General features: G+C 45.9%; 1 protein-coding gene across 1 annotated transcript in view; it reads left to right on the top strand.

The window, feature by feature from the left end:
* The window catches only part of BICDL1 (BICD family like cargo adaptor 1), a 48,894-nt gene that overhangs the window by 14,023 nt on the left and 10,295 nt on the right, over positions 1-24,576 (top strand). The window contains exons 3-8 of the mRNA XM_059863615.1: positions 16,145-16,261; positions 18,275-18,421; positions 19,380-19,559; positions 19,834-20,052; positions 21,149-21,292; positions 24,415-24,545. Coding sequence (XP_059719598.1) covers positions 16,145-16,261; positions 18,275-18,421; positions 19,380-19,559; positions 19,834-20,052; positions 21,149-21,292; positions 24,415-24,545 — 938 coding nt within the window. The remainder of the gene's footprint in view (positions 1-16,144; positions 16,262-18,274; positions 18,422-19,379; positions 19,560-19,833; positions 20,053-21,148; positions 21,293-24,414; positions 24,546-24,576) is intronic.

Genomic DNA, 24,576 nt, shown 5'->3' with positions numbered 1-24,576 from the left:
TGTCTACAAACTCAAATCCAGGAAAATAGAAGTCTTCTACAATTCAGGTGTAGAGCAGCAGATTTGTCACTCACACAAGGACCTTTAGACAGGTACAAACCTCAAGACTTGCTGGAGGGAAGGGTCTATATTTATAGAAGAGATCCATAGTCCTAATTGCTTTTACAGGTGAAGTGTTTCAGGACAAAAACACCCACAAATTTCAAGAGAAGGCCTTTTGGAGAAGTACCTAAAGAGCTCTCCATTGTTTCTTTACTTGGTTAGCAAGTGATTGGCATAGACTTTATTGAAACACCAGGAAACTGAGGCACTGACACATTTTTCAATGTAAACCAATAAACAAGGATGAATGAAAAATCTCTTCTCCACTCAGGGAGAGTACTCAAGAGTTTGAGCTTTTCTCTTGATCTTAGAGAATGGGGATGAACTGGGGTGGGGCTTGTTTGTTTTTAAGATGTGGAATAGGAATTTAGTGCTCTGTGTCCCACACTGACAGCATGACAGGGTAAAGCTAGTGCTCAGACATTACTCCTTGACTAAGTATAAGCATTCTTTATTCTCCATACCCCTTACATGAATGGCCATGTGTATAAATTGCAGGATAAAAATTAGACTGATATTAAAAAAAAAACCCAAAACACAGCTGTAAGTTTGGCTGAGTAGAAGAGATGGCCCAGAAACTCTACAAGGTCTCCATCAAAGGAAATTTTTGGGAAGTGGTTAAGCAGACACCAGTCAGGGAGGGCTGGTCAATTTCTACACAGATATGAGAAGAACTAGGCAAAGTTAAGTCTGAAAGAGACCTTCTGAGGTTTCCCTTTTATGCATGCAGGAGTTTGACTAACATCAGGTGTTGTTTTCTTGCTATTCATGAATACTAAAGAATGAGGCAGAGAAACCTGAGGGAATACTCACGAGAAAGGTGTGATCTCAAAGGCCTTGGAACTGACTTGCATTTTAACTCTACATGGACATAAAGTAATGGAAGGGTGAAAACAACTGTAAACAGGCCATTATTCAAAATGCTTGAATAGACTCAGATTTTGTGGGAGTCATACTTTCAACAGATTTATGTTTAGAAGCCAAATGAGAAAGCCTGGAATGGCCACGTTTGTTTAAAAGAGATTGTTGGTAGAATGTAGCAGTGTGATATTTGTCTAAATAACATCTATTGATCAGCTATGAAGTTGCACAGGGATTTGCCTACTCAAACTATTCCTGTAGGTTTGCCTCTATTCCAGAGAGATTTATTTTCCTAGGCTTTATTGGATGTTGTACTTCACTTTTCACACAAATTCTCCCTAAATGTTGCGCTGCGTAGCCTTTATTTCACTCTCCACCTTAGCACAAGGAACCAGACTCTTACTGAAGTCTAACTCGTAAATATTTAAAGCTCTAAGGGGTCCAGGCAAATGCTTATGAAATTGATGATTTCATTAATGCCACCTCTTCCTGGGGCTTTCCTGTGCCTGAGGCACTGCTGCCATGGGCGCAGGCCCTCACCCTGCAGAGCTGCAGACAAGGAGGGGTCTCCGAGGCTTGGACTGCTTTATCAGCAGAAGCTGCAATAAACCAGTTCAGGCATTATCCAATCCAGCAGCTCAGTTAATCTCTGCTTACCCAGATTAACTCTGGCATCACGAGACACAGCCCATCAGCTGCAGGCTGGCTCTCAGCATCTCCCTCCTTTCAAAGGAGTTCTTTGCATCAGGCATTCAAAACTTGGGAAATTCCTTCTGTCTTCCCCTCCTTCTTAATCCTCCATCAAGAGACAGTATCAGAGACTAAGAAGGTCAAACTGGGGGAGAGGGAAGGAGACAGGCAGCTTTCTCCCTCACTGCACAGGAAGGGAAGATTTGCCCAATGTGGGAAAGCTTCAGATCACACAATTTTAGTGCTCCTGGTCCCTGACATGGGCCTCTTCCAACAATCTCTGACCCTTTTCATGGCCATGGAACACTCTGCCAAGGAAATATTTTGCTGTGTGAAACCAACAGTGCAGAAGCCTTTCCAAGCATGAACTTGTTCAAATGAAGGTATTAACTCTCTGGTTTATTTAATCTCCCTAAGCAGAGGTATAAGGCACCCCAGGTCAGGGAAAGTGGCATAATTGCCCAAAATGCCTGTCTAGACCCACATAGCAAGTAGGCTATGATGCTGACCCTGCCCACAGTTCAGTGAATGTGACACAAGCACCCAGAGCCTGGTGTCTGTGGTGCAGCTGGGCTCACCCTGCAGGGAGGAGGAATGAGCTGGCTGGCTGTAAAGCCATCAACAAAGCCTACACACTTCCATGCCTGTGAGTCCCTGCACACCACCACCTCCATTCTTCCCTCACACCACTTGGCCTGAGGCACATGTGAGTATTGCAAGCATGTGGAATGGACAGTTCTCATTAAGCCTCTGTCAGACTGAAATGGCTTCTTTACACTCTTTATCCTTGTGTATGCTCTGCTGATGCCACAGAGTGCAGGTGGCTGGACAGGGAGCTCACAGCACTGCAAAAGCCTTGTCTGCCCCTCCCCATGAAGCCTTGGAGTGACTGCCTAGAACAGAGGCTGATTAAGAGAATAACAGCAGGTATTTGTTAAAGGCCTTCAATAGGTACACCTGGGGCAGTCAGAAGCCTCCCAGAGGCTACACCCAAGGTGGATGATGGTCACAAGTTTTTCAGACAAAGTTTGGTCCATTTGCATATCAGGGTTCAGCTTCAGGTAATGAAGTAATTTACCTCCAGTTTGCTCCCCCCCAATTCACTTTTATTTATACTTTTCAGGGCCTGAGGCTGTAGTGTATCCTTGAGTTTTAGGCTTAGAGGAATTGTTTTGCCTGACCAAAATGTGAAGACAGTAGTTAATACTTTATATGGAGTTTAGGGTTATGCACTAATGCAGTACAGGATTTGAAAAATATAAAGGCTAAAATCTTAAGGCATCACCCACAGCACTGGATGAGGCCACCATAGGATAAAAGGAAAAAAAACAAGGCCAAGCTGCTGCTGCTTTAATTTCACAGGGACATTTTTTGCATGTGTACCAGTCCTCCATATTCATCACAGAAGAGGTAGTACTTCAAAGGCACTCAGATAATCACTTCTTGGTGCATTCCACCAGCATCGTTAGGCAAATGTCCATAAATACCCTTCTCACATATCTTGTTTCACTCAGATTATCCTTGTCTCCTTGGCAACTGTCAGATGATGTATAATGCTGGCAGGGATTAGCCCCAATGAGCCTCATAACCCTCGTGTAAATTCAGACTCTGTGAAGGGACCTGGCCAAAACACTCCTTTCCTGGTAATGTTTAATTGTTGCTATAAACAATATTAAATCCTAGACCCCTTCAGCAAACCTGAGTAAGGGTGAAAATCAATAGAGAGCTTTTTAACTGGTAGTATTTGTCTTGTCCTCTAAATAAATAACTTTGAGACATGGATATACTTGGTGTTTCACAGCTTGACATGTAAAGCTGTATTTTGAATCAGTACTCGAGAGAAGGCTTGTGCTGAAAACTTGGCTCTAATATCTTTATCTCCTTCATCCCTTGTTGTCAGTGGGATCACACTGGGAAATTCCAAATCCCTGCACGAGCTTAACAAAATTATGTTTCACTTTAATAATTTTCAGTTAAATTCTGAAAACTATCCAGGGTTCAGGTCATGACTTGGTGTGCACAGTCTGACATGGGTTGTACTGAGACTTTCTGCCTCTGAGCAAGCAGCTCTGGGTTGCACCCTCGTGCCCCACTGCTCAGAACAGTGACCAAAGCATCAAGTCAAGGAGCTTCAACACATGCTCCACTTGCATGAAGCTTGTCTCTACTCCACATAGTATGTGGGTCTGCTGAGGAAGAAGTTCCTTGTCTCATGTGGCATCCTGGGCACCCAAAGCCAGCTTTTGCCATGTGTTCCTTCTTCAGTCCACTCAGTTCTTTATAACTTTCCAAACTGGGGATATCTGCTGTAATTCAACAGGACAACAAAAAAATATCTTTAAGCAGAGCCAAGGAAAGGAGGCTGAAATCATCACTAGCCTCAGGAACAAAACCAAATCCAGACATACTGCAGCAGAAATAATAGTATTTCTGTAATTAAGCAAACAAATCTCTGGCACAGCATTGTGTCTAAAACTGAATTCAACAATGTGCCATGGCTGATATCTTTTAGAGTAATCAAGTAGAGAGAGCTGAGAGAGGAGGGGTGAAAACTTTCCAGGAGGTAGGTCACCAAACAGCCAAGCCAAAGGGTGATGGGGAAGCCAGTGTAGGCAGGGCAGTGACAGGCAGAAGAAAACCCAAGTCCTGGCACAGGCTGGTTAGCAGTGATGCAGCCTGATTTTTTTGCATGCTTGTGTGGACCTGTTTGCTCCCCAGCCATCTGCCAGCTCCAGCACACACCTCACTACATGCAAGAATTGCAAGGAGGGGGGGAAGGGATCAGTGGCTTAAGGCAGGTGATTTTTAGCACTGATAGGATGAAAGCCCTCCTAGCTCACTCACATGTCTATGTACTGGCAGAAGCTCTAAGCAGCACCATTTTAAGACACTCCAGCACACAGCAGGGGCTCAGGAGATTTAGTACTGCTACCACTGGCTTGTGCACATAGAGAAATTCAGCTACAGCAGCAGGAGTAATAAAAACTGCTGAGAGCTGAATACCACAGTCTCCTCTGTCACTGGTCACATTACTCTTGATTTCAGGCAGCAAGAGGAAGAGAAAGTTAATCATTTATGTGCAGCAAAGCTAGGGAAGATCCCAGTTTAAAATCCTACTGTAGTAGCAGAAGAGATGGAGTAGATCAGCCCACGATTAACTGCAGGAGAATCCACACACACTCAGGCAAGGCAGCCCTCTCTGCTGATCATAAAGTGATAAATGAACATACCTGGAAAGCAACTAAGGTTGCCACAGGTAAAGTTATGAGCATGCTCAAACAGGGCTTTGAAAATTAAGCACATTCCCAACAGTAACTTGTCAGGGAGTCTCTGAAGCTGAAGAACAGCCACTGCCACACCACTTTTGTTTTTTGGGTTTTTTTTTTTTTGGGTTTTTTTTTTTGTGGTTTTTTTTTTTGTTGTTGTTGTTGTTGTTGTTGCACTTTATAGTTGGTCGCCGTTCCCTTTTTTGGCCCTTGGTAGGGTCAAAAGGCACATGCACAGCGTACATGTCATTGGTACTGACTTCTGCTTAAAAGCACCAAAGCCAAAAGCAACAGTATTTTCCCTAAAGGGCAGCTGTAGAGAAGTGCTCCTTCTTTACAATCTCTGCCCCTCCAAGACAAATCACTGAGGGTGAACAGGGAGCTTCGGTGAAGGAGGGAAGCATGCTTCTTACCAAAGCCTCAGCTGTGAAACTTTCACAGAGAGAAGAGATCTTTTCTCAGCATCAAACACAGGACAGGCTGCTAATTCAGTCTGTGCAGTGTTTCCCAGTCTAAGACCTTGAGCAGTGCCTACAGGTTTGTAGGCAGCCCCAGGCCAGGGCCATGGGTCAGTCCCAGACCTGCCTGGCACCTGCTCCAGCTCAGCCCAGGCTTGCTGAGAGCTGGCTATGTCTGCATGGAGTCAGCTGTTAAAAAGCATCAGCCTCTGTGCCAAAAAACCACAGCTTCAGTGACTCTTATCCCTCTAAGCAGCATCTTAGACAGTGGGGGAAAGGGCTTTCACTTGAATGATACCTGACCTGGATTTGGAAAACCTTGGCTACAGGTACAAATCTGAGTCTAACATGTTTGTGCCAAACTGGCTGCCCACAGCCAAGCACAGCTTTTGTAACACTTTCAGTGGACTCTCTCCCAGACAGTTACTCTTAACAGAGCTGCTGGGATGTTGCTGCAGCAGTTTTACTTTCTCCAATAACACTGCACTTCTTTTCCATCAGAAAAATAGCTGAATACATGAAGGGTCGGTGACTGAGGCATCTTGCCCCATACAGGACCATCCATACTTGACCTTTAGTGATACTCAGATACACTAAACCCTGAAACTCATACAGAGAGGGGCTCTTTCCAGCCCCTGATAATGGTTCCCCTGCCTGTGTATGGTTTGGCAGAGTATGGTATCCTTTATGTGCCACCCCACAGCATGTGCTGCACCCACCTCGTTTTTCAGCTACATTTCCTCTCCACATCTACTTGCTTTATTTTTTTATTTCCAAGCACAGCCTGTTGTAGGACTTAAAGTACCAAAATGCCAGCAAGTTTGCCAAAAGCTGTTATTTCAAATAAAATTCATGCAACAGCTTTTTAAAAGGAAGATTGTAGGAGGACAAAGCTGCAAGGAGAGATCCATGTTTCCAGACCCTCCCCTCATCCAGACACTGGCCACAGCTACAGCCATGCAGTCTCTCCAGAGAGAGGGACATGCATAAGATCATTATCACATGAATAAGATCTGGCCACTTGCAGAAGTACTGAGAAGCTTCCCAAAAGCTGGGTTACAGGTGTGGTTTGGAAAATTTATCTTCAGCTGTGAATACACCTGCTGTGAATTTAGGCTCTGGCTCACACTAGAAATTAGTATTGCATATTTGCCCCTATGTACAGCTGGGGAGGTGCAGACAGCTCTGAAGGCCAAGCCCTGCCCTGAGGATCTGGGAATTAAAGACCTAATCCCCTCAGTGTTTACATCTGTGCACTGCACAGCAGGTAACCATGCTGTGTTCCAGCATCTGCTGCACCTGCATCCACAGGCTCAACCTGGGTGGAAACAGAGCAAAGCTGGGCTAAAAGGAGACAGAATTCCTGTACTTATTACCCATGTTAATGCACTAAGTATAGCTTCAGCTTCAGCAGATCAAAGTGCTCAGATGTTATTACTAACACATTGTAATTATCTTTTGTCAGCAATCACCAAGAGCAAGGTCTGCCTTGTGCTCAAAGTCTGCTCCAAAGACCTTATGCTCTGAACAGATCTTTTCATGCTGTCAAGAGGGAGAACAATTCAGATATAGCTGGAGGCTGCCAAAGTACAGGAAGAAGCACTGCTAAGTTAAATGGTATCTCTCTAGAAGCTTTTTGTCTGCAGGTATTCAGCACAGTTCTTTTGTGTTTAGAAGGACAGATCAAGTACTAGCTGACCAAGAAATATTTTCAAGTAAAATGTTATTTAACAGCTCCAGAACAATCCTTTAAGAACATAGATTTGTACCTTTTTATTTGAGTGTTGCAATGTGACATGCTGCCATATGAGTTTTATGGTTTCAAGTCCATCACAAAGTTTCCAAATCTTTATGATGGACTTGCTCATTTTTATGGCATTCACTTTCCATGTGTGATCCTATTACACCTATCTGTGGTTAAAACATTTAGTGAAGAGGAAACTTTATTGGAATAGTTTGAAGCTGTAGCTTTCATCCTGGCCAATATTCACTATAGAGTTTGGGTTTCCTTATTTTTCCACAGAAAGCAGCCACAAGTTCTTCTGTATTGGCTATGAGAAATCAGCCTTCTGCACGAAACACTTGCATATCCTGCTTTAGTCAAGCCAAGCTCCAAAAACAACTTCTTAGCTCTTCTTCCTCTCACTTTTGAAATAAGGTTATCAAGTTTTAAAGGAAATGAGCAAACACACATGAGCACAGCCTGACAGAAGTTATTCGAAATCAAACTTTGCAGGGATTTAAAAGGTAATCAAACATGTCCAGGTCAATCTACCATAAAATTTAAATATACATTTGCGAAAATGTTTTCTCTCTTCCTGTCTGAAGACTTCCTGGGAGAGTTTAATATATTTTAAACCAACTCCTTGAATTTTGTCCCATCTTTTTTTGGCACTAATTCATTTCACATATATGGGAATGGTCACCCCTATTTTCATGCATTCAGACATGTTTGTAACTGCAGGTTTGAGCATCAAGTCTACACACACTGGAAAACTTCTGGCTTGTATTTACTACTAATAAATCCTAAAACAGTATATTGTGGGTTTAACATGGTATAGACATGAAGATTTCAAAAGCAGACAGAGCTGCTGGTTTGCCATCATGTATTAGATATCCCCAGTAGAACTCAGTTAATTTACCTTGAAATAAAGGGGAGAGAGTGCTTAAAGCCAGAGCAAGAGACTGTAAGAAGCTTAATTATTGTCTCTTTCTTCCAGGCACAACCATTTGGGTTTGAACACCTCCAGGTTTAAGGTCTTAAGACTAAAATGATTTTGTAAAAAAATTAATTCAAGGATGGAGATTGGCTGTCCTGACTTCAGGCTACCATGGAAAGACAGCAAAGCCTCTCAGGCAGGAGGGAATGTTACATTTCTTTGTCACCATTATTGTAACCTTCTTAATTTTTCAAAAGGTTTTAATGACCAGGTTAAGTATTTGTGTTTCCAGTTCAGTTATTTCCAAACTGGTGAGGCATTTTGTATTTCATTGTCCTCTCATCTGACCCACACTTTAGGCTCACTAGGAAGTTACTGGAAGAAATACTTTTCAGCCTTTAGCTCATGTAGCAAAGACAGACTGAGCTCCAGCAAATCTGGATTAAAAACCCACATCAAAGGTAATGGCCAAAATGGTCTATCAAGATAAAATACGCCTTTTTCAGGGAAAAAAAAAACTTATTAGTAGAAAGTAAATATTAGAAATGCATTAGAAGTTATCTTGGATAGCAGACCACAGATCTTACTGCTGCAAAACATGAATTGTCCAGCTTCCAAACTGTGCCATTCCCTCTGCTAGTCCAATACAAAGCTTCAGGCACTGCACTCTTTCACAGGCACAAGGGGAATGGCAAACTTTTTAACCTGAAGGTCCCAGACCCCCTTGCAACAAGGGCCAGGCTGTGCTACAGTGAATTAATGTGGTGGCTCCTCTCAGCTCCACCAGACTTGATTATTGCAGCCTTTCTGCTTCCATGTGCAATAGGTAACAAATGCTTCACTCCAGGTGATGTGCAGCATCCCCACAGAACCAGACAAGCCTGCTGGTGTCACATGTTATTACCCTAATCCTCTCACCATCCAGGAGCCCATGGTCAGCTCTCTGTGCTGAGCCCCCCAACAGACACAGGGCAGAGCTGTCTCATCTCCCACACTTCTGCAAAGCAGGATTTGCACACAGAGCAGGAGCCACTTCGTGCACTACTTAGCATGGTGTGTCCTCCAGGCACACTTTGTCCTCTGAATTATCTCCAGTGCTAATTTATTGCAGCATTCAAAGCATCGTGCCTCCTGCAGTCCCTCCCACAGGAAGCTGGCTGACTCATTTTTCCACACACTCTATTTTCTTCTCCACAAGAGCCAAATGTTTAGGTCAAGAATAAACCACAAAAAAAGGGAGGCTCATGTTTAAGCACCTCCTAAAACAGCCCACAGCCACTTGTGAAACTCTTTCTTTCATTCAAAGAGCAGACCTGGAAGTGTTACACCCAGGTAGAGTTACCCCCATATGGCACCCAACTGCCCTTGCAGCTCCTAATCCTGTAAATTGATTTAGCCCAAGCTAATGGTTCTTGGCCTCAATCACACAGGTATCTGAACACTTACTAAAAGACAGGATAAAGCCACCATTTTGCATTCATCCCCCAAGCTCTTTCCCAAAGCATTCAGATGCTTGCACTCTGATATATCACCTAACCTTACAGGAAGGGAAAAAAACAACATTGCCAGGAAAACCCCATCTAGCTTTTCACACTTTGCTTAGTGGTGCAGCAAAAGTCAACCATCTTTGATAAAAGGACTTTTCAAGGACACTTGAAAATAAAAAAAAGCATCAGCAGCTTTTATCCATCTCTAGCCACACTTACAGTTCTCCAGTCACCAGAAATGTAGGAAGCAACCAGAGTCATCCAATGCAAACACTTTTCCTTCCAAAAACAAGAAATCCAGCTTCAGCCTGGGAAGAGCCAAGGTTTGCAGATGTTTCCACCAAGGAATTAAATATCTCCATTCTTAACTCCACCTCAAGAAGCAGGTGCCAGACCACCCCACCCCAAAATACAAAGCCCCAGGTGCTTCCTGCTCTCTCTTTCAGCCAGTTGGGCCTCTGTCTCTCAGGTGTGAGGCCTCAGAGTTGATTGGCATTGTCACCTATTGCACAACTAGGGCTTGTTGAGAAGAAACACATTCTTGGGGTTTTTTATGGTAAAACTCAGGTAAATAGGAGTGAGGTCAAAGGACACACTATGCATTTCCCACTTGTCCTACAGAAGGGAAAGGGAGCAAATCTGCAGCAAAAAATTTCTCACTTTCATGCAAGCAATGAAAGCTTGTATTCTTGTATTTCCAAAATGTCAAAACTGTGGAAGTTGTGCAGAGCTTGGCATAAGCTGCCACAGCTGCCCTTTGTCTCACAGAATCTTCTCAGAATAGGTTTAGTGGTGCAGCCATGAGGCTTTTCCCCTCACTAATGTGTCCCCAGCCTGATGCTTATAAAAGAGTCATAATTGTGCCTTTGCTCCATTACTGAGTCCTCTTGCTTTGGCAGTCCTTTGGACCAAGATTTCTGCTTTCCTTTTTTCTGGATAGATTGATTTTGTGCAAAAATAATGTTCTTTTGTTTACCCTTTTGTCCCCCTGCCCTTGTTGTCAATGTAGTGCCCCCCCCCCCCCCATGGAGCTGGCCTGTGGCAGCCTGTTTCCTGCCAGAGAGAAGCTCATCAGCCTGAAATCCCCCACAGCTGGGCAGCAGCAGAGAGAAGGATGAGACAAGAGGAGGATTCAGCCCCACTCCCCATTTGGCAGGGATGGGGGGCCCTTCCCAGCTCCAGTGTCCTGTGCTGCACTGGGGAGAAGCAGGAGGAGGTCTTTGGAGAAGGCCTAGCCAAATCCCCTGCTACTCCTCCTTCAGCCACGAGGCTGTTGCTGTTTCACACATTTTTACTTCAGCTGGCACTGGCAGAAGGTGTCTGTCCTTTCCTGAGTGCATTTTTCCAGAGGGGGTGAATGGCAGGCTCAGCCCTGCCTGCAGAGGGGCTGGGGTAGAGCTCACCATGTCTACCCTGGGGCAGCCCCAGCCTCACCCCAGAGGGTCTCTCAGCCCCCAGCAGTGCCTGGGCACCTGCAGCAAATAAATTCCACCCCTTGCCTCAGCAAAATACTAATTTCATAATGGTCATTAAAATACTCACTTGCTACACACCCTGCACAGCTCCACTGATGACATCAGCCCCAAAAAAACCTCCTCACACCACAAAGGAAACAGCACCATCATAACCCCACCAGGGTGGGCAATACCCACCCTCAGTACAGTTCCATCCTCTCCCTCAGCACAGAGATCCCCATTGCTAATCCAGTCCCAGGCAGTGGCTGGTCTGAGCTTTGCCTTTTACTTTATTGGTCACTGGTTAAACTTCAAATTCCCCTAATAGTGTGTAATCTCCTGTATTTGTCTCAACCCACAAGCTTTTAAATCTTATTTTCTCCCCCATTGTTGAGAAGGGGGGTGAGAGCAGCTGGGTGGGCATCTGGCCAGCCCACCAGGGTGCCACTGCTCTTCTCCACAGAGAATTCCACAGGGAATCCCTCTGGGCACATCAATCAGCAAATACAAGCTGAAGGCCCCAAGAGGTGGTGAATGCAAGCACCTCTATTATGTGAGAACTTTCCTGGATAGGCTAATGTTTCAAATAACAATTTGAAATTGACCTGCATTCAAAGCATTGCTAAAAATCTCTCAAAGATTCCCAAACTGAGCAGCTTCCAGCTGTGCAAAATATTGATGGTGGCTTATGGTGCCAATGTGCCAAGGGCTGGGAAACAGCCAATTTATTGGCATGGATCAAGTATCCCAGAAAACCAGGCTTCTTCCAGCACCAGTATGCTGGCTGCAGTGGCAAGACACCAATCCCAATCCTTTGGGACTTCCTCAGAAGCCAGATTACCAATTTTTATCTAAATTATTAATCTAAAGCAATTTGTTGTTTTTGTTTCCTGCTCTGGTTATGTTTTAGTAGCCAAATATATTTTCCTTCCAGAGAAGAGCTGGGATTCCAGGAACCTGCAGCCAGAGGAGGCAGCAATTAGTGGTTTGAAGTGTTAATGGGACCACAGTGGGAACTGGAAGTCCCTTGAACTCAGCTATTAGCAAATTAATAAAAGGGGTAACACGCTCTCCTGAGTGTTACAAATTTAGCACTAATTAGGACTTCTCTTTCTTAGCTATTTTAGGCAAGAAAATCTTCAGTATCCTTTGTTAAATCTTAATCATCTTGTTTGTAGAAGTAAATCATATGGAAAGATTTGTTTCTTCACCCAGCTACAGTCTATTAAACTTTTTCCATTCTCCTTTCCTTTGTGACATGACTTATAGCTAGATATTTTGTAATCAGTAGCTTTATTTATCAACTCTTACCCCAGAGGAAGGTTTTCTTTGACTAAGACTAATCTGCAGGCCATTAATTTGTCACAGTCCATCCCTAACTTCTCAAAGATCTCCCCTTCACAGGAACATCAGTGGTCCAATTTATTTATACTTGTTTTATGTATTTATTGCTCATACATTCCAGATGTTAAACCTCATGGAGTTCTTGTAACAGGCAAGCATCTCTTTCTGCCAGAGATATACACATGTAGATCTTTGTGTATTTTAACACTTGGGAATTAATCACAAGAGAAACTTAATCAAGTTTGCAATGATGAAAAGCCCTTAATTAGAGCAGAACCCAGAATGTCCTCTTGCTCTTCTTGCACTGCCCAAATCTCATCAAAACCTTGCCTGAAGACCAGAAAACAAATCTCACAGTTGATTGGATATATCTAATTGTGAATTGATGTCTATGCTTTTGCAGATATGTTTCAAATCTTGCCTGGCGGTTGCATTGGCCAATTTCCCCATACTGAGGAAATTAATTCATTTTTAACTACAGGGCAAAACTGTGATGTTGGGCAATATATGTCTCCCTTTCTGCAAAGAATATTACTTGTCTCTAGCAAAATCAGTGCATTGCTAAATGACTGACAGAACCACAAAATATTTAGATTTTAATGTTTAGGAAACACTGATGGAGAAGAGAAAGTCCTACAGGCTGGCTGAGGCAGAACGAACTCACTTCCATTCAGCAAAAGCCATATTGAGCATTAAAGAGGAAGTGGAGATGGAAGGTTACATCTTCACTGGTGCCACTAAGAAAAACGAGCATGTTAGAAGTAATCAGTGGGGAGCTCATGGTTTAAAACACACATGTACAGGTGCACACCACCAGCAGTGCTGGGAACTGAAGCAGACACTGTCTGAATGTACACCATAAAGCCTGAGAAATACTGGACACTGTCAAGGTGGCTTTCATAAATTAATGCAAGCTGATGTTAAAATCTCTCTTTTACAGTCAATTAGAAAGGGTAGTTTGGCAGCAGGATTAATAAGCTCTGAAACAAATGTAGCATGACAAGGAAGATTCCATGACCAGAGCTCAGCTCAGAAGACTTTGTTTCACATCTAGAAAAACTGGATGAAGACTGTTCCTAGTTAGCCTGTGGAGGGAAACACAAAATACAGTCACTTCTGTTTACTTCTGCTAAACAGCTGGTCAGAGATTATTTTCTGCACTGTGTGAGCCTAAAGCAAGTGTTGTTTTTACTTTTCTCTATTGCATGAGGTAGGATGCAAGTGGTGTTCACTGAGGTGACACTGTGACATCCTGTCTGCCTTTAGGGCTCTAAATACTAACAGTAACTGAGTCCTTTTTTCCCTCCATACGGGTTATAATTGTGGGAATAAGATCTGTGAGCTGGGCAGCACATAGATAAATTCCAGATGATGATTTAATGCAGGTGAATACAAGTCTTATAGTCCTGCAAGCAGCCTGGTACTGGAGAGGACCTTTGAGGTCAATTCATTTCCCTTCTGTCACAGGCAGCCCTCTGAAAGAAGCTGCATGATAAAGTGACCCAGCTCCATTACAAAGTTTATTTTTTTGCCACCATTTCTACTACTGTAATGGTGCAGGAAGAGGAATCCTACAGCAGGTCCTTGGAAATGTAGAAATCTTCCTACTGCCAGCCTTAATATACTCTTATCCGGTTTATTCACATCTTTCTTTTCTGCCAGAATTGTGCTTCTGCTTAAATAGTGCTTCTCCCTTCTGTGTGCTCATCCATGATGTATTTATAGGGAGTCCTCTCTCAGCATTCACTGCATGAGATAAAACAAGCCATCCTTTTTTTAGACTCCTTTCATATAACAGACTTTCCACAATCTGAATCATCCTTGCAGCTCATCCCTTCACCTGCTCCTGTCTGGGCATGGGGAGCAGAACGAGCCAGAGCAGCTGTATATTCTCCTACCAGGGATTTTTACAATGCCATTAATACTGCCTTGTTTCCTTACTGCTCTGTTGTACATTTATATACTCTCTGTATGTAGAATTCTTCAAGCATATAAATTATGTTACACAGTGAACTATCAAATACTGGTGTGTCATCTCCTCTGGGGCCACTTGTGCTCCTTGGGAGTGTGGTCAGCATCTTGCAGGCAAAATCCTTCAGTGCCTTTTATCTGGTGCTTTTTCATCCTTGATAGCTCCTGCAGAGTGTTTCAGCATGAAGATGTTTCAGCATGAAGATATTTCAGCAGTCATTGCAAAAGCAAGTGAATCATTCAGAAAAAGCACAATCCATCCATCTTCTTTAGTGTCACCAATTAATAGCTGCTCAGGATGCTTTGCAACCTATAGTTGCTTAAGGGAAGAAAAATCACCACCCCCTTCCTATAGTGCTGTGCTGTCATTATATTCTGTGTATCCTGCCCAAGCAAGGAAGGTTTATTAAATCCCTTTGGCAATATGCAAAGGGTTCTGATATGGGGCTTTAAAGAAGAGTGAAAAAACAGTATAAGAAGGGAACTAAAAACCAATTGGTAGACAAGATTATTTCTTTTTATTGGAACCCATTTCTCTTTTTAGAAGCCAGTGGTCAGAGCCTGATTTGGTGGCCACACTTCAGTCTGCTGCTGCCCCTCCAAGAAAACAGTGCTGAGGCCACCAGTTTCCTCCACTTGATGGAGCTGGAACAGCCTTTTACTTCATGCTTCTGGTTTGGAATATTTTGCTGCAGACTGTGCAAAATAAGGGACCATTTTTAAAAGGCAGCAGTGTTGCCTTTGTGGGCAGCTCAGCTTTGTGGTCTGTGTGTTCATTGCTCCAGTCACAAGCTGCTAGAGCAGAGTCATTGCACCCTTTGGTGAAGCTCTGCCTGGGGCACTGTCAGAGCACCTGGAGAAAATCCAGACCTACATTTGCCAGACCTAAAGATGCATTCCCCAACCTGCCCACAGCTGCTGACTCCAATCCCTCCTCCCATCTCATCTCCATGTCTAAAGCACTGTGGCTTTTGCAACTGGCCCTGGCCACACCCCAAGCAGGACAGCAATGCCACCTCTTGAGGGGAATCAGCTCAATCCCTGCCCAGGTGGCGTAGTTGGAGCTCTGTGCCCAAGTGTAATGGAACCTGATGGAAGCTAATTAAAAAGAAAACTATCCATTTTGCTGTCTCTTCAGGGTTTAGTCATAAAAACCTTATGGTGTTTTACAAGCCTAAACAAGTGTGTTCACATGTAAAAATCAGCCACAAAGCTGCCTGGAGAGACCTTAATATGTCTAAGCTGTCATTTGTAAGGGCTGCCTCAAGCCTGGATCCTGCAGGTAGGAATGACCTTTCTGCTGTCCTCAAACCACCCTGCATAGGTGGGGCATCCCTGCTTCAAAATGGGAAAGAGGGACAAGCCCAGGGATCCTTCACTGACAGACACGTGCAGTGGATGTTTCTCCATCTGGCCTTGACAGGAGCTGGGAATCAAAGGCAAAGAGTACTTGTTATATTAGAGCTGTGCCAAAGATGTTCAGAGGTTAAGAGAGTGTAAATCTAATAGGAATGTTTCCTGGTCTTCTCCTCAACCCCAGCTAGGCTGCAATTTTTAAGGCAAAGTGAATTCCTTTAGGACACAGGAGTCATCATGGTTTTTTTGGAGTGGAAAAAAATTATGGGCTGTGTCCTCTTGGCTGCCCCAAGGGAAAAATCAACATGGTTTAATTGACAGCTTCTCCCCAATGTCTGTCCAGGATGAGATTTTCACTCACCCAAACTCTGCAGAATTCAGAGTTTCTGCTGAAACTGGGCTTGTGCAGAGGTTGTATCTGGATGGGTTTCCCTGGGCAGGAGGAGAGGGCTGCTTTGGATCCATGGGGTAACTCCAGCTGGTGTCTCCTTGCAGGCGTCGGAGGTGGAGCGGCAGCTCTCCCTGCAGGTCCACACCCTCCGGGAGGACTTTCGGGAGAAGAATTCCTCCAGCAGCCAACACATCGTGCGGCTGGAGAGCCTCCAGGCCGAGGTGAGTCACCTGCCTCCCTCCTGCAGAAAGCAGCCAGGGCTCTTGGAGCTTGTGTAATGACCCTCTCTGAGCTGGGCAAACACAGTCAGCCAGTGGAGCCAGCAGAGGGGTAGCAGCACTGGGGCAAAGGACTCCCCCAGCAAGGATTGCTCCGTGGTGTTCTGGCTGGGCTGGCTCATGGCACCTTCCAGTGCTGCCTTTGCCACAGCATTACTGCAAAATGAACGGAGGAGAAGGATCTTCCAGGAGCCAATCCATGGCTGTGCTCCTGCAGGGCTGCTGCCCAGTACAGATTAAACTCTGGTAGGAATGGTGGGAAGGTCTGCAAGGGTTTCTTTCCTCTGTTCCTCATGCTTACAAAGAAAGCAGCAACCCTCTCTTGCCTCTGAGCCATGCACTTGGGTAAGCAAGGAGCCCCTGCCTGTTTTAACTCAGGTACATTTGCAGAAATGAGACAACTTCCTTCCTTTCCCCTTCCCTGAGAGGGTCACTGGGGATCACATAGGCAGGAACTAGATTGGTGGAAGATGTCCAACTCTACTACCCGACCACTTCTTTTATTTAAAAGCTGTCTGGAAAAGCTTTTCCTAAAATCTCTCGATTTCTTTTCTCCTGCTCCCACCTGCTCCTTGCTGGTCCCTCGCCTTTTCTTCCCCTCCCCTTGGTGTGGAGCAGCAAGTCCTTGAAGTAAGTATGGAGGCTTGGAAGGGGTTTGCCTGCACATACATTGCTGTTACCATGCATGCCTGTCACCATGCATGCCACACCTTGTCTCCTCACCTCCTTCCTGTCTCTTGCTTTCCAAACCCTTTCCCCCCGTGCCTTTCCCATGGTCCAGGGCTCATGGCAGAGTGGTGGTTTTTATCTTGTATCATTATTTACAGCATGTTCATTACTCTGCCTACCAAATATGAAATCTTGATACAATCTCTCCAATAAACTTCTTATTTTTCTTTCTCCAACCTATGTAAATCATGATGGTGGTGGGCAGAGACATCTCAGAAACCATTAGTCACCTCAGAGCAGCTTTCCAATACCTCCAGCAGTCTTTACTCTGCAGAAATAGCAAGTCCACATACTTGGCTGATATTCCTTTGTGCAGCCAAATCTTTCCAGCAACCTGGAAAGCAGCAAAGAGAGAAGGCCCCAAAGAGGCCAAGAAGACAGTGGGAATTTGCTGAATTTGTCTACACTCCATGAACTGAAAGGAGGCCATAGGGAATATTTAGGGTTATACTGGACTGGTGGATGGCTGGCATACCAGACCCCAGAGATCCTGTGTGTACTAATGTGGGAAAAAGCTCCTTCTTCTTGGTTAAACAAGAAGTGACCTTGGCTAGTGCTGATTCATCCCTTGCACTGTTCCCAGCTAACTGAGTCACGGAGGGTTTGTTTGGCAAACTGTCCCTTGCCTGAAATCACTGCCCTTGACAATTAAAAGAAATGAACCAATTTTAAAGGCAACCGATCACTGGGATGCTAAAAATAAGCACAGCACAGAAAGGAGTCTACACAATTGAAAAGACAGAAAAATCCCTGGTGAGGACCTGATGAACACACACCAATTAAGAACAGCAGTGGGTAGGGATCCCACAGGCTCACCCTGGATCATGCTGTCTCACCCTGTGATCTCCAGCACCCATAGAGGAGAAAATGCCACCATCAGGACCAGCCAGGAAAAGTAACCAGTTCTTCCCAGTCTTTCAAATGTTAAGGTTCAAGGGGTGGGCAGGGGTGGTCTCCACTTAACACTGATTTCAAGGAATATCCTTGCACGTTCCTGCCTGCTCCCTGACCTGCCAGTGCACACCCAGCCCCTTTGGAGCAGGCCCTGCAGCCTGGGGAAGGAGTTGGTTCCTTTCAGAGCTTTCCTAAGCTTTAAACCACATACAGAGGTAGAGAACATCTGTGTACATCCTTCTGCTTTTTGCTGTTTCATTTCTCTCCTGGGAATGTGGTGTCTCTCCTCTCGGGTCCCTGCACAGTCTGACAGGGCCTCTCTTTGCCCTGCAGATCAAAATGCTGACGGACAGGAAGCGGGAGCTGGAGCATCGCCTCAGTGCCATGATGGAGGAGAACGACCTGCTCCAGGGAACTGTGGAGGAGCTGCAGGACCGAGTCCTCATCCTGGAGAGACAAAGCCATGACAAGGACCTGCAGGTGAGGAGGCAGCAGTGAGACAGGGAGAGGATGGGGAGATGCAGTAAAAGTTATGATTTGGGGTAGAATTGGCCACAAGCTGGGAGACAGAACAACTAGAGGAATGAAATGGTTCATGCAAGAATGGCAGCAAGCAAGGTCCTGGGTGTTTCCCATGAAGACAGGTAGCAGGAGCATCAACAAGGCATCTTGACAGCAAAGAGCAGTTTAGGAGGGAGATCTGAGCAAGGAAGTGGGGCAGGGTACTGGGGAAAGGAGGTGAATGCAAAAAGAATCAGAGGACTCTGGTTACAGTTCATTTTATTTAATTTTTAAAGAGTAGACTTGGCTTTGAAAGGGGCTTTTCTAGATCCTGCTGTTCCAGAGGGCACTCACTGGCCTCTTAGATCCCAGTGCTCAGGTGGTTTCCCAACAATTTCCATGGTGTTCCCAGCCATGAATCACCAAATGTCACTCCCCAGAAAACGAACTTGGCACCTCTGAGGCTTAGAGCAGGGCAAGGTTTTTCCATTTCACTTCTGTGGGTTACCAAGCACTGACTTCTCAGCTCTGTAAAACAACCCTGAGTAATTCTTCCTTTTTTAAATATATATTTGTATATATTTTTAAAAAACATGTAGATAGCACTTTCTCTTTGGATCCACTTCCTGCTGTGTTGTTTTCAGCAAATTTCTTTACCTGAATCCCAACTTTTTCACAATGTTCTCCATTTTAGTGCTGATTAATCTGCTATTTTTATCTTTCTGGATATTCTGGATTCTAAACAGTGTCTAATGACACTTGGAGATTATTAAGCTCCAATAAACAGCAATACCAGCCAAGAGTACTTTCCTCCTGGCTGGAAACCCTGTTTTGTGTCACTCATTCCTCCCTCCCAGCTCCCTCACAAACCAAGAGATTGATCCAGTCCATATTGCCTCCATTAATATTTCTCTGTTTCCTTGATTTTCTTCCTAAGCTACACCAAAGCCAGCTGGAGCTCCAGGAGGTGAGGCTGTCCTACCGGCAGCTGCAGGGCAAGGTGGAGGAGCTCAGCGAGGAGAAAAGTCTCCAAAACCTCAACACAACCAGCACATCCCTGCTCTCTGAGATAGAGCAGAGCATGGAGGCAGAGGAGTTGGAGCAAGAACGAGAACAGGTATTTGCTTCCAGCCTCTGGGAAAGCCCATGGGCCTCTTTGACCAGAGCAAAAGGGAGTTGAATGCGTTTGATCTGGATTTGGAGCTGGAAATTAGGATTGGGATGTGGCATCAACACCCTTTTGACCATATGAAAGTAAACCTCTGCATCCATTTCCAAATCAACGTGGCAAATATTTGTGAGGGCTGGCAATCCCACGCTTCACGTGGCCACGGAGGGAGGCTCTCCATGGCCCTGCCAGCCCAGGCTAACGGCAGGCTCTGTTGTTGCAGCTGAGGCTGCAGCTCTGGGAGGCGTACTGCCAGGTGAGGTACCTCTGCTCCCACCTGCGGGGCAACGACAGCGCCGACTCCGCCGTGTCCACCGACTCCTCCATGGACGAGTCCTCAGAAACCTCCTCAGCCAAAGACGTGCCCGCCGGGAGCCTGCGCGCCGCGCTCAGCGAGCTCAAGAGACTGATACAGAACGTGCTGGACGGGGCAGACTCCACGGTAAGCTGCTGGCACAGAGAGGCCTTGCCTTGGGCACATCTCCTGGTCCAGAGCTTGCTGCAAGTGCTGCTGGATCCTGAAGGCCCTGGTCTCTCTCTGTGGCTCACAGAGATGGGCAGTCACAGAGCACAGCCCACTCTTTGTGTCTCAAATGGTCAGCCAAGAGCCAGGCACGTGGGGTTTCAGCCTGAAGTGTTCAGACCACCTAAAGTTTCAAGCTCATACAACTGTCGTTGGCCTGGGAGTCATTCTGGAAAATTAATAAAAGTAGGCTTACTTTGAGATTTTCATTAAGTTAGAGTTTCAGTGTAGAAATATTGCAGATTGTCTTATACATCATGGTTTGGTTATTTCCTTTGGGATTTTCCTAACCTTGCTTTATTAGCAATCGTACCACAAAAACATCATAACCCCTATGTCAGGAGGTTCTGTCCCTGTGCATTGTCATTGGTAGAAATGTCTTGGCTAGAGCTGCCAAACTCAAATCTGTGGTGAGGTAAGGGTTTTGCTGGCACAAGATGATGTCTGTGGGATGAGGTCCCAAGGCTGCTGGGCAGAGGGGGTGGCATGGAGGGACCACTCAGCATCCACAGAAGTGCAGAGTTACAACACCTCACTTTTTGTTGTGGCTCAAATCAGGCCTGGTCCCATTCCCTGCAAGCTGGTTGCATTGCCATTAGGGCTTATTTGGGGTGTTGTGGTGAGGAAAACAGCATAGCCCCTGCAGGGGGCTGTGAGGGAGTACTCACCCTCCTCATTTAAGTACCCATAGGCTGAGTAGAGAGTTGAAGTTGTATTTGATAAATACAATGTGAAGATCCTATAAAAGGTCCACAAACAGAGACTGTAGCCACATGGGCTACCAAATGGGCAGTAGGTCTCTGTAAATTTGGTTTAAGCTCTGCATGCTCTTTGCATCATGTGTGGAAGCACTACCCTTGGTTGTGGAGGTATATGGCAACAAAAAACTCTACCAAAGTCACATTCACATTTTCTTTTTCGTTTTTTAGCACCCTCATCCCAAACTGGTACCAAATTAATACAATTGCCTTTTTTAAAGTGAAATCTGAGCTAGAGATTTCTCTCCTGCTCTCAGAGCTCTCGGCGAAGCGACGACGACACCTTAGAGGAACAGATCAGGAGAACCAGTGAGGATTCACGAGCCCTGAGGGAATTAATGGAGGGAGAACGGGGGAAACTGAGGCAGAGTTTGGAGGAGCTGCAGCGACTGCACAGCCAGGTTAGCAACTCCCACACTTTACATGTGGTCTTGTAACAGCAGTGTTCATCCTCCAAGACGTGCCTTCCATCAAAGAGACCAACATGATAAATAACCCAGGAGGATTTAGGCCAAAATGGCTGGATGAGGGAGGGAGATTGTTAAACCAAATGTAGAGGATTAAAGCATTTAGGATTAAAGTTTCTGACAAATTGTCTGGAGCCCATCTGAGGCATCATCTCAAGCAGCCAAACTTCCTATAGGCCTTTTCCCCAGTCCACTTTGTAGCCAGTCTCTGTTACTTAAATTCTTCTCAGCAGAAGACCTCAAGTACGAGGCTTCTTGTCTGGGGTGCTGGAAACCTGAAGGTATCCAGGCTGACCTGAATTGCTGCACTGAGCCCTTGTGAGGGGGATGTGCACCATTCCATGGATATAAAGGTGCTGCTCTGCTGTACATGGAGCAGGGCTTGACCTCTTCCACAGCAGCATCACAAACCCGCAGAAAAGCACTCCCAGAGAATCCTAATTGTGGCCAAGCTGGCACCCTAGGACCAAGGCAGCACCCTAGGGACCAGCTGAGGCAACTTCAGCAGCAAGGAATGGTCCACCCCAACACCAACTCCACACCCAAAGCACAAAATCCCATTGCACCCCCTCCCAGCATCATCTGTGTCTGAGGCCCTATGCCAAGAGCAGGAAATGGACACAGGCATCCAAAGAGGTGCTTGGCAGTCCTTGTCTCTGTGGAACAAGACTCCAGATGCTGGAAAGGAACTGGAGGCTGCAGCAGAAGCAGCAGCAACTGCACTGGAGCAGGGAATGGGATTAATGTTCTTGTCTGGTCTTCCCAGTAGTGCTGTACCCTTTGGAGAATAAATAGGAAAACACACCCCTGTTCAGAAAGTCAGCACAACCTGGGGTCTGACAGCCTTGTGTAGGGCTGTGGGAGCTCCCACCGTGGTACCAAAGGGAAAAGAGGGAGAGCATCATTAAATACCCTGGCAGTGGTGGCTGCATGTGTGCAAGGGTGGGAAATGTCCTGCTTCCACAGCAGCTGATCAGGGCAGAGTGTGGGAGGGGAGCAGCCCTGGAGCCCATCCTGTCCCTAGAACTGTTCCTCTCAGCATTGTGCCACCACAAAAGACACTTCTGAAAATCCAGCCTTCTGCCCCCAGTGAGACATGAGCCAGACACTGGCTGTGCTGCTGCAGTCCTGTGCACCACACACAAGCTTCCCTTGCCCTTGAACACACCTGAGATGGAGATAAGGGCTCGACCTCTGCAACCTGGCACTGCTGACAGAGACCTTTAGAGACTTATTCACAGATTTTAGGCTTGTCTGATCTCCCCAAACTCTCCAGCCAGGAGGGACCAGAAGACCAGCCCTGGATTGCAAGTCTGGAGCCCTGGGTCTGCTTTTAGGGGTCCCCAGCTACCAAAGCTCTGAATATTTAGTAAGCAAAGGGAGGACTGCAGTTCTGTTTTCTTCTCACACCTCTGTGTGATGTGAAGAAAGATGGGGCATAGCTACAAATGCAGCTCTCAGAGAGGAACTCCAGCCTCCCACAGCAAGTACATGTCTCCCACAGCTTTTGCCTGTTATCCAGCCTCACACTTGCTGCAGGTTAATAATTACTCTCACCACCTATTTAAGAGGAAACATTGTCTTCTGTTCTGTGCTACAGAAAATTGATGCATATGGAAATCCGGTCCACCCGGGGGAAGCAGTGCTCTGCTGCCTCCTCATCCCTCTGTTCTGGCACTGGTATTGATACAAAGGGGAGCTGCTTCTAAATGGCTTTTAGGATCTTGTGGCATCTCATACACATTCATTGCTCCTGCCCAAGAGCACGGTGAGCAGGTGGAGACAGGAGCCATCCCCTTCTCTGTCTACACTCAGAAGCTATTTCAGACCTTCTGCCTGTTTGTTTCCTCCCTTTCTTACCTGAAGCCCAGGCAGAACCAATTAAAATCCCAAACCTATCCCCAAACACCATGTTTTGGGCCTCTGGATCCTCTGTCCCCTGGGATTTCTGTAGAAGTGTTCAGCACCTTTTACATCACCCCATCACCACTGTTCTCTGTCATGTCATTGCTCTGAGGTGCTCCCCATGTAGGGCTGAGGGAGGGCACAGCTCCCAGTCCCTTGGCAGCCCTGGCACAGCTCCCTGGTTCCCTGGCAGCCCCAGCACAGCCCCCCAGTCCCATGGGGAGTCTCTGCACAGACAGGGTGCATTCACACCTTCCTCCCCCCGGCCCAGCCGTGCCTCACTAACGGCACATCCTCCCACGCCCTGGATGTGATCAGCCCTTTTTGACTGTCTGCCCTCTATTTAAAGATTTCTTTGAAGATTCAAGCACTACTGAGCTGCATTTAGAGGCAGGAGGTGGGTCAAGTGCTGGAAGGCTTTCCGGGTGGTGGAGTAGTGTAACAGAGCATGTGTGTGCCCTAGACAAAGAAATTAAATGCTTATGAAATATTGTGAAGCTGTGCTAATGCAATCCTTGCATGATTTCACACCCTATTAACTCACTCTGCACAGGACCAAAACGATAGATCATTTCTCAGACTAATAAAGACTCCAGACATATTTTAAAGTCTAATTAAAATTGTAAGATGTGCCAGTAACACCTTCCATGGTATGAAAGAGAATTTTCACATCCTTTGTCTACAGCTTCATATTACTTTAGAAGATGTAAGGGTCCCTTCAAAAAATATTTTTTGCTGGTAAATTATGTTAGCAATAATTTAACCCCGGAAAGATCAGAATTATAACAAGCAGACTCAAAGGATGTGTGCAAACTGCAAGACAAACTGCTTGGAGAGGGACAGCATTTTAGCAGTGATGCCATAGTGTCAGCAAAGTCACGGGTGGGTCCTGCCCTGCATAGTTTTCATGCTGTTTCTGCATGTTACTGAGGCCATCCTGGTGACACATCTTGCCCAGGTCAGCATCCCAGAGTCACTCAGCACCTTGCATCGAGGGTGGCACCAGCACTAACAGCCCCACTCAGCAGACACAGCTCTTTCTATGGCCAGGGGATCTCTCAGCCTGCAGGTTGGCCCGTGTTGCTTTTCCCGCACACACATGTGCGTTTTCCCGAGCAGCCCTGGGTTTCACAGCCTCCCTCTGCCCACAGGTGACGCTGCTGAGTGTGGAGATGACGACGCTGAAGGAGGAGCGGGACCGGCTGCGCGGCGCTGCCGAGGACAAGGAGGCGAGCGAACGGCTCCTGCAGGCCATCAGGGACCGCGACGAGGCCATCGCCAAGTGAGTGCCACCAGCGGCCAGAGCCAGCGGG

Source organism: Haemorhous mexicanus, chromosome 19 (genome assembly GCF_027477595.1).
Source record: "Haemorhous mexicanus isolate bHaeMex1 chromosome 19, bHaeMex1.pri, whole genome shotgun sequence".
In the NCBI taxonomy this organism is placed as follows: domain Eukaryota; kingdom Metazoa; phylum Chordata; class Aves; order Passeriformes; family Fringillidae; genus Haemorhous; species Haemorhous mexicanus.
Note: the sequence above shows the minus strand (reverse complement) of the source record. Positions and strands in the feature narration are given on the sequence as shown.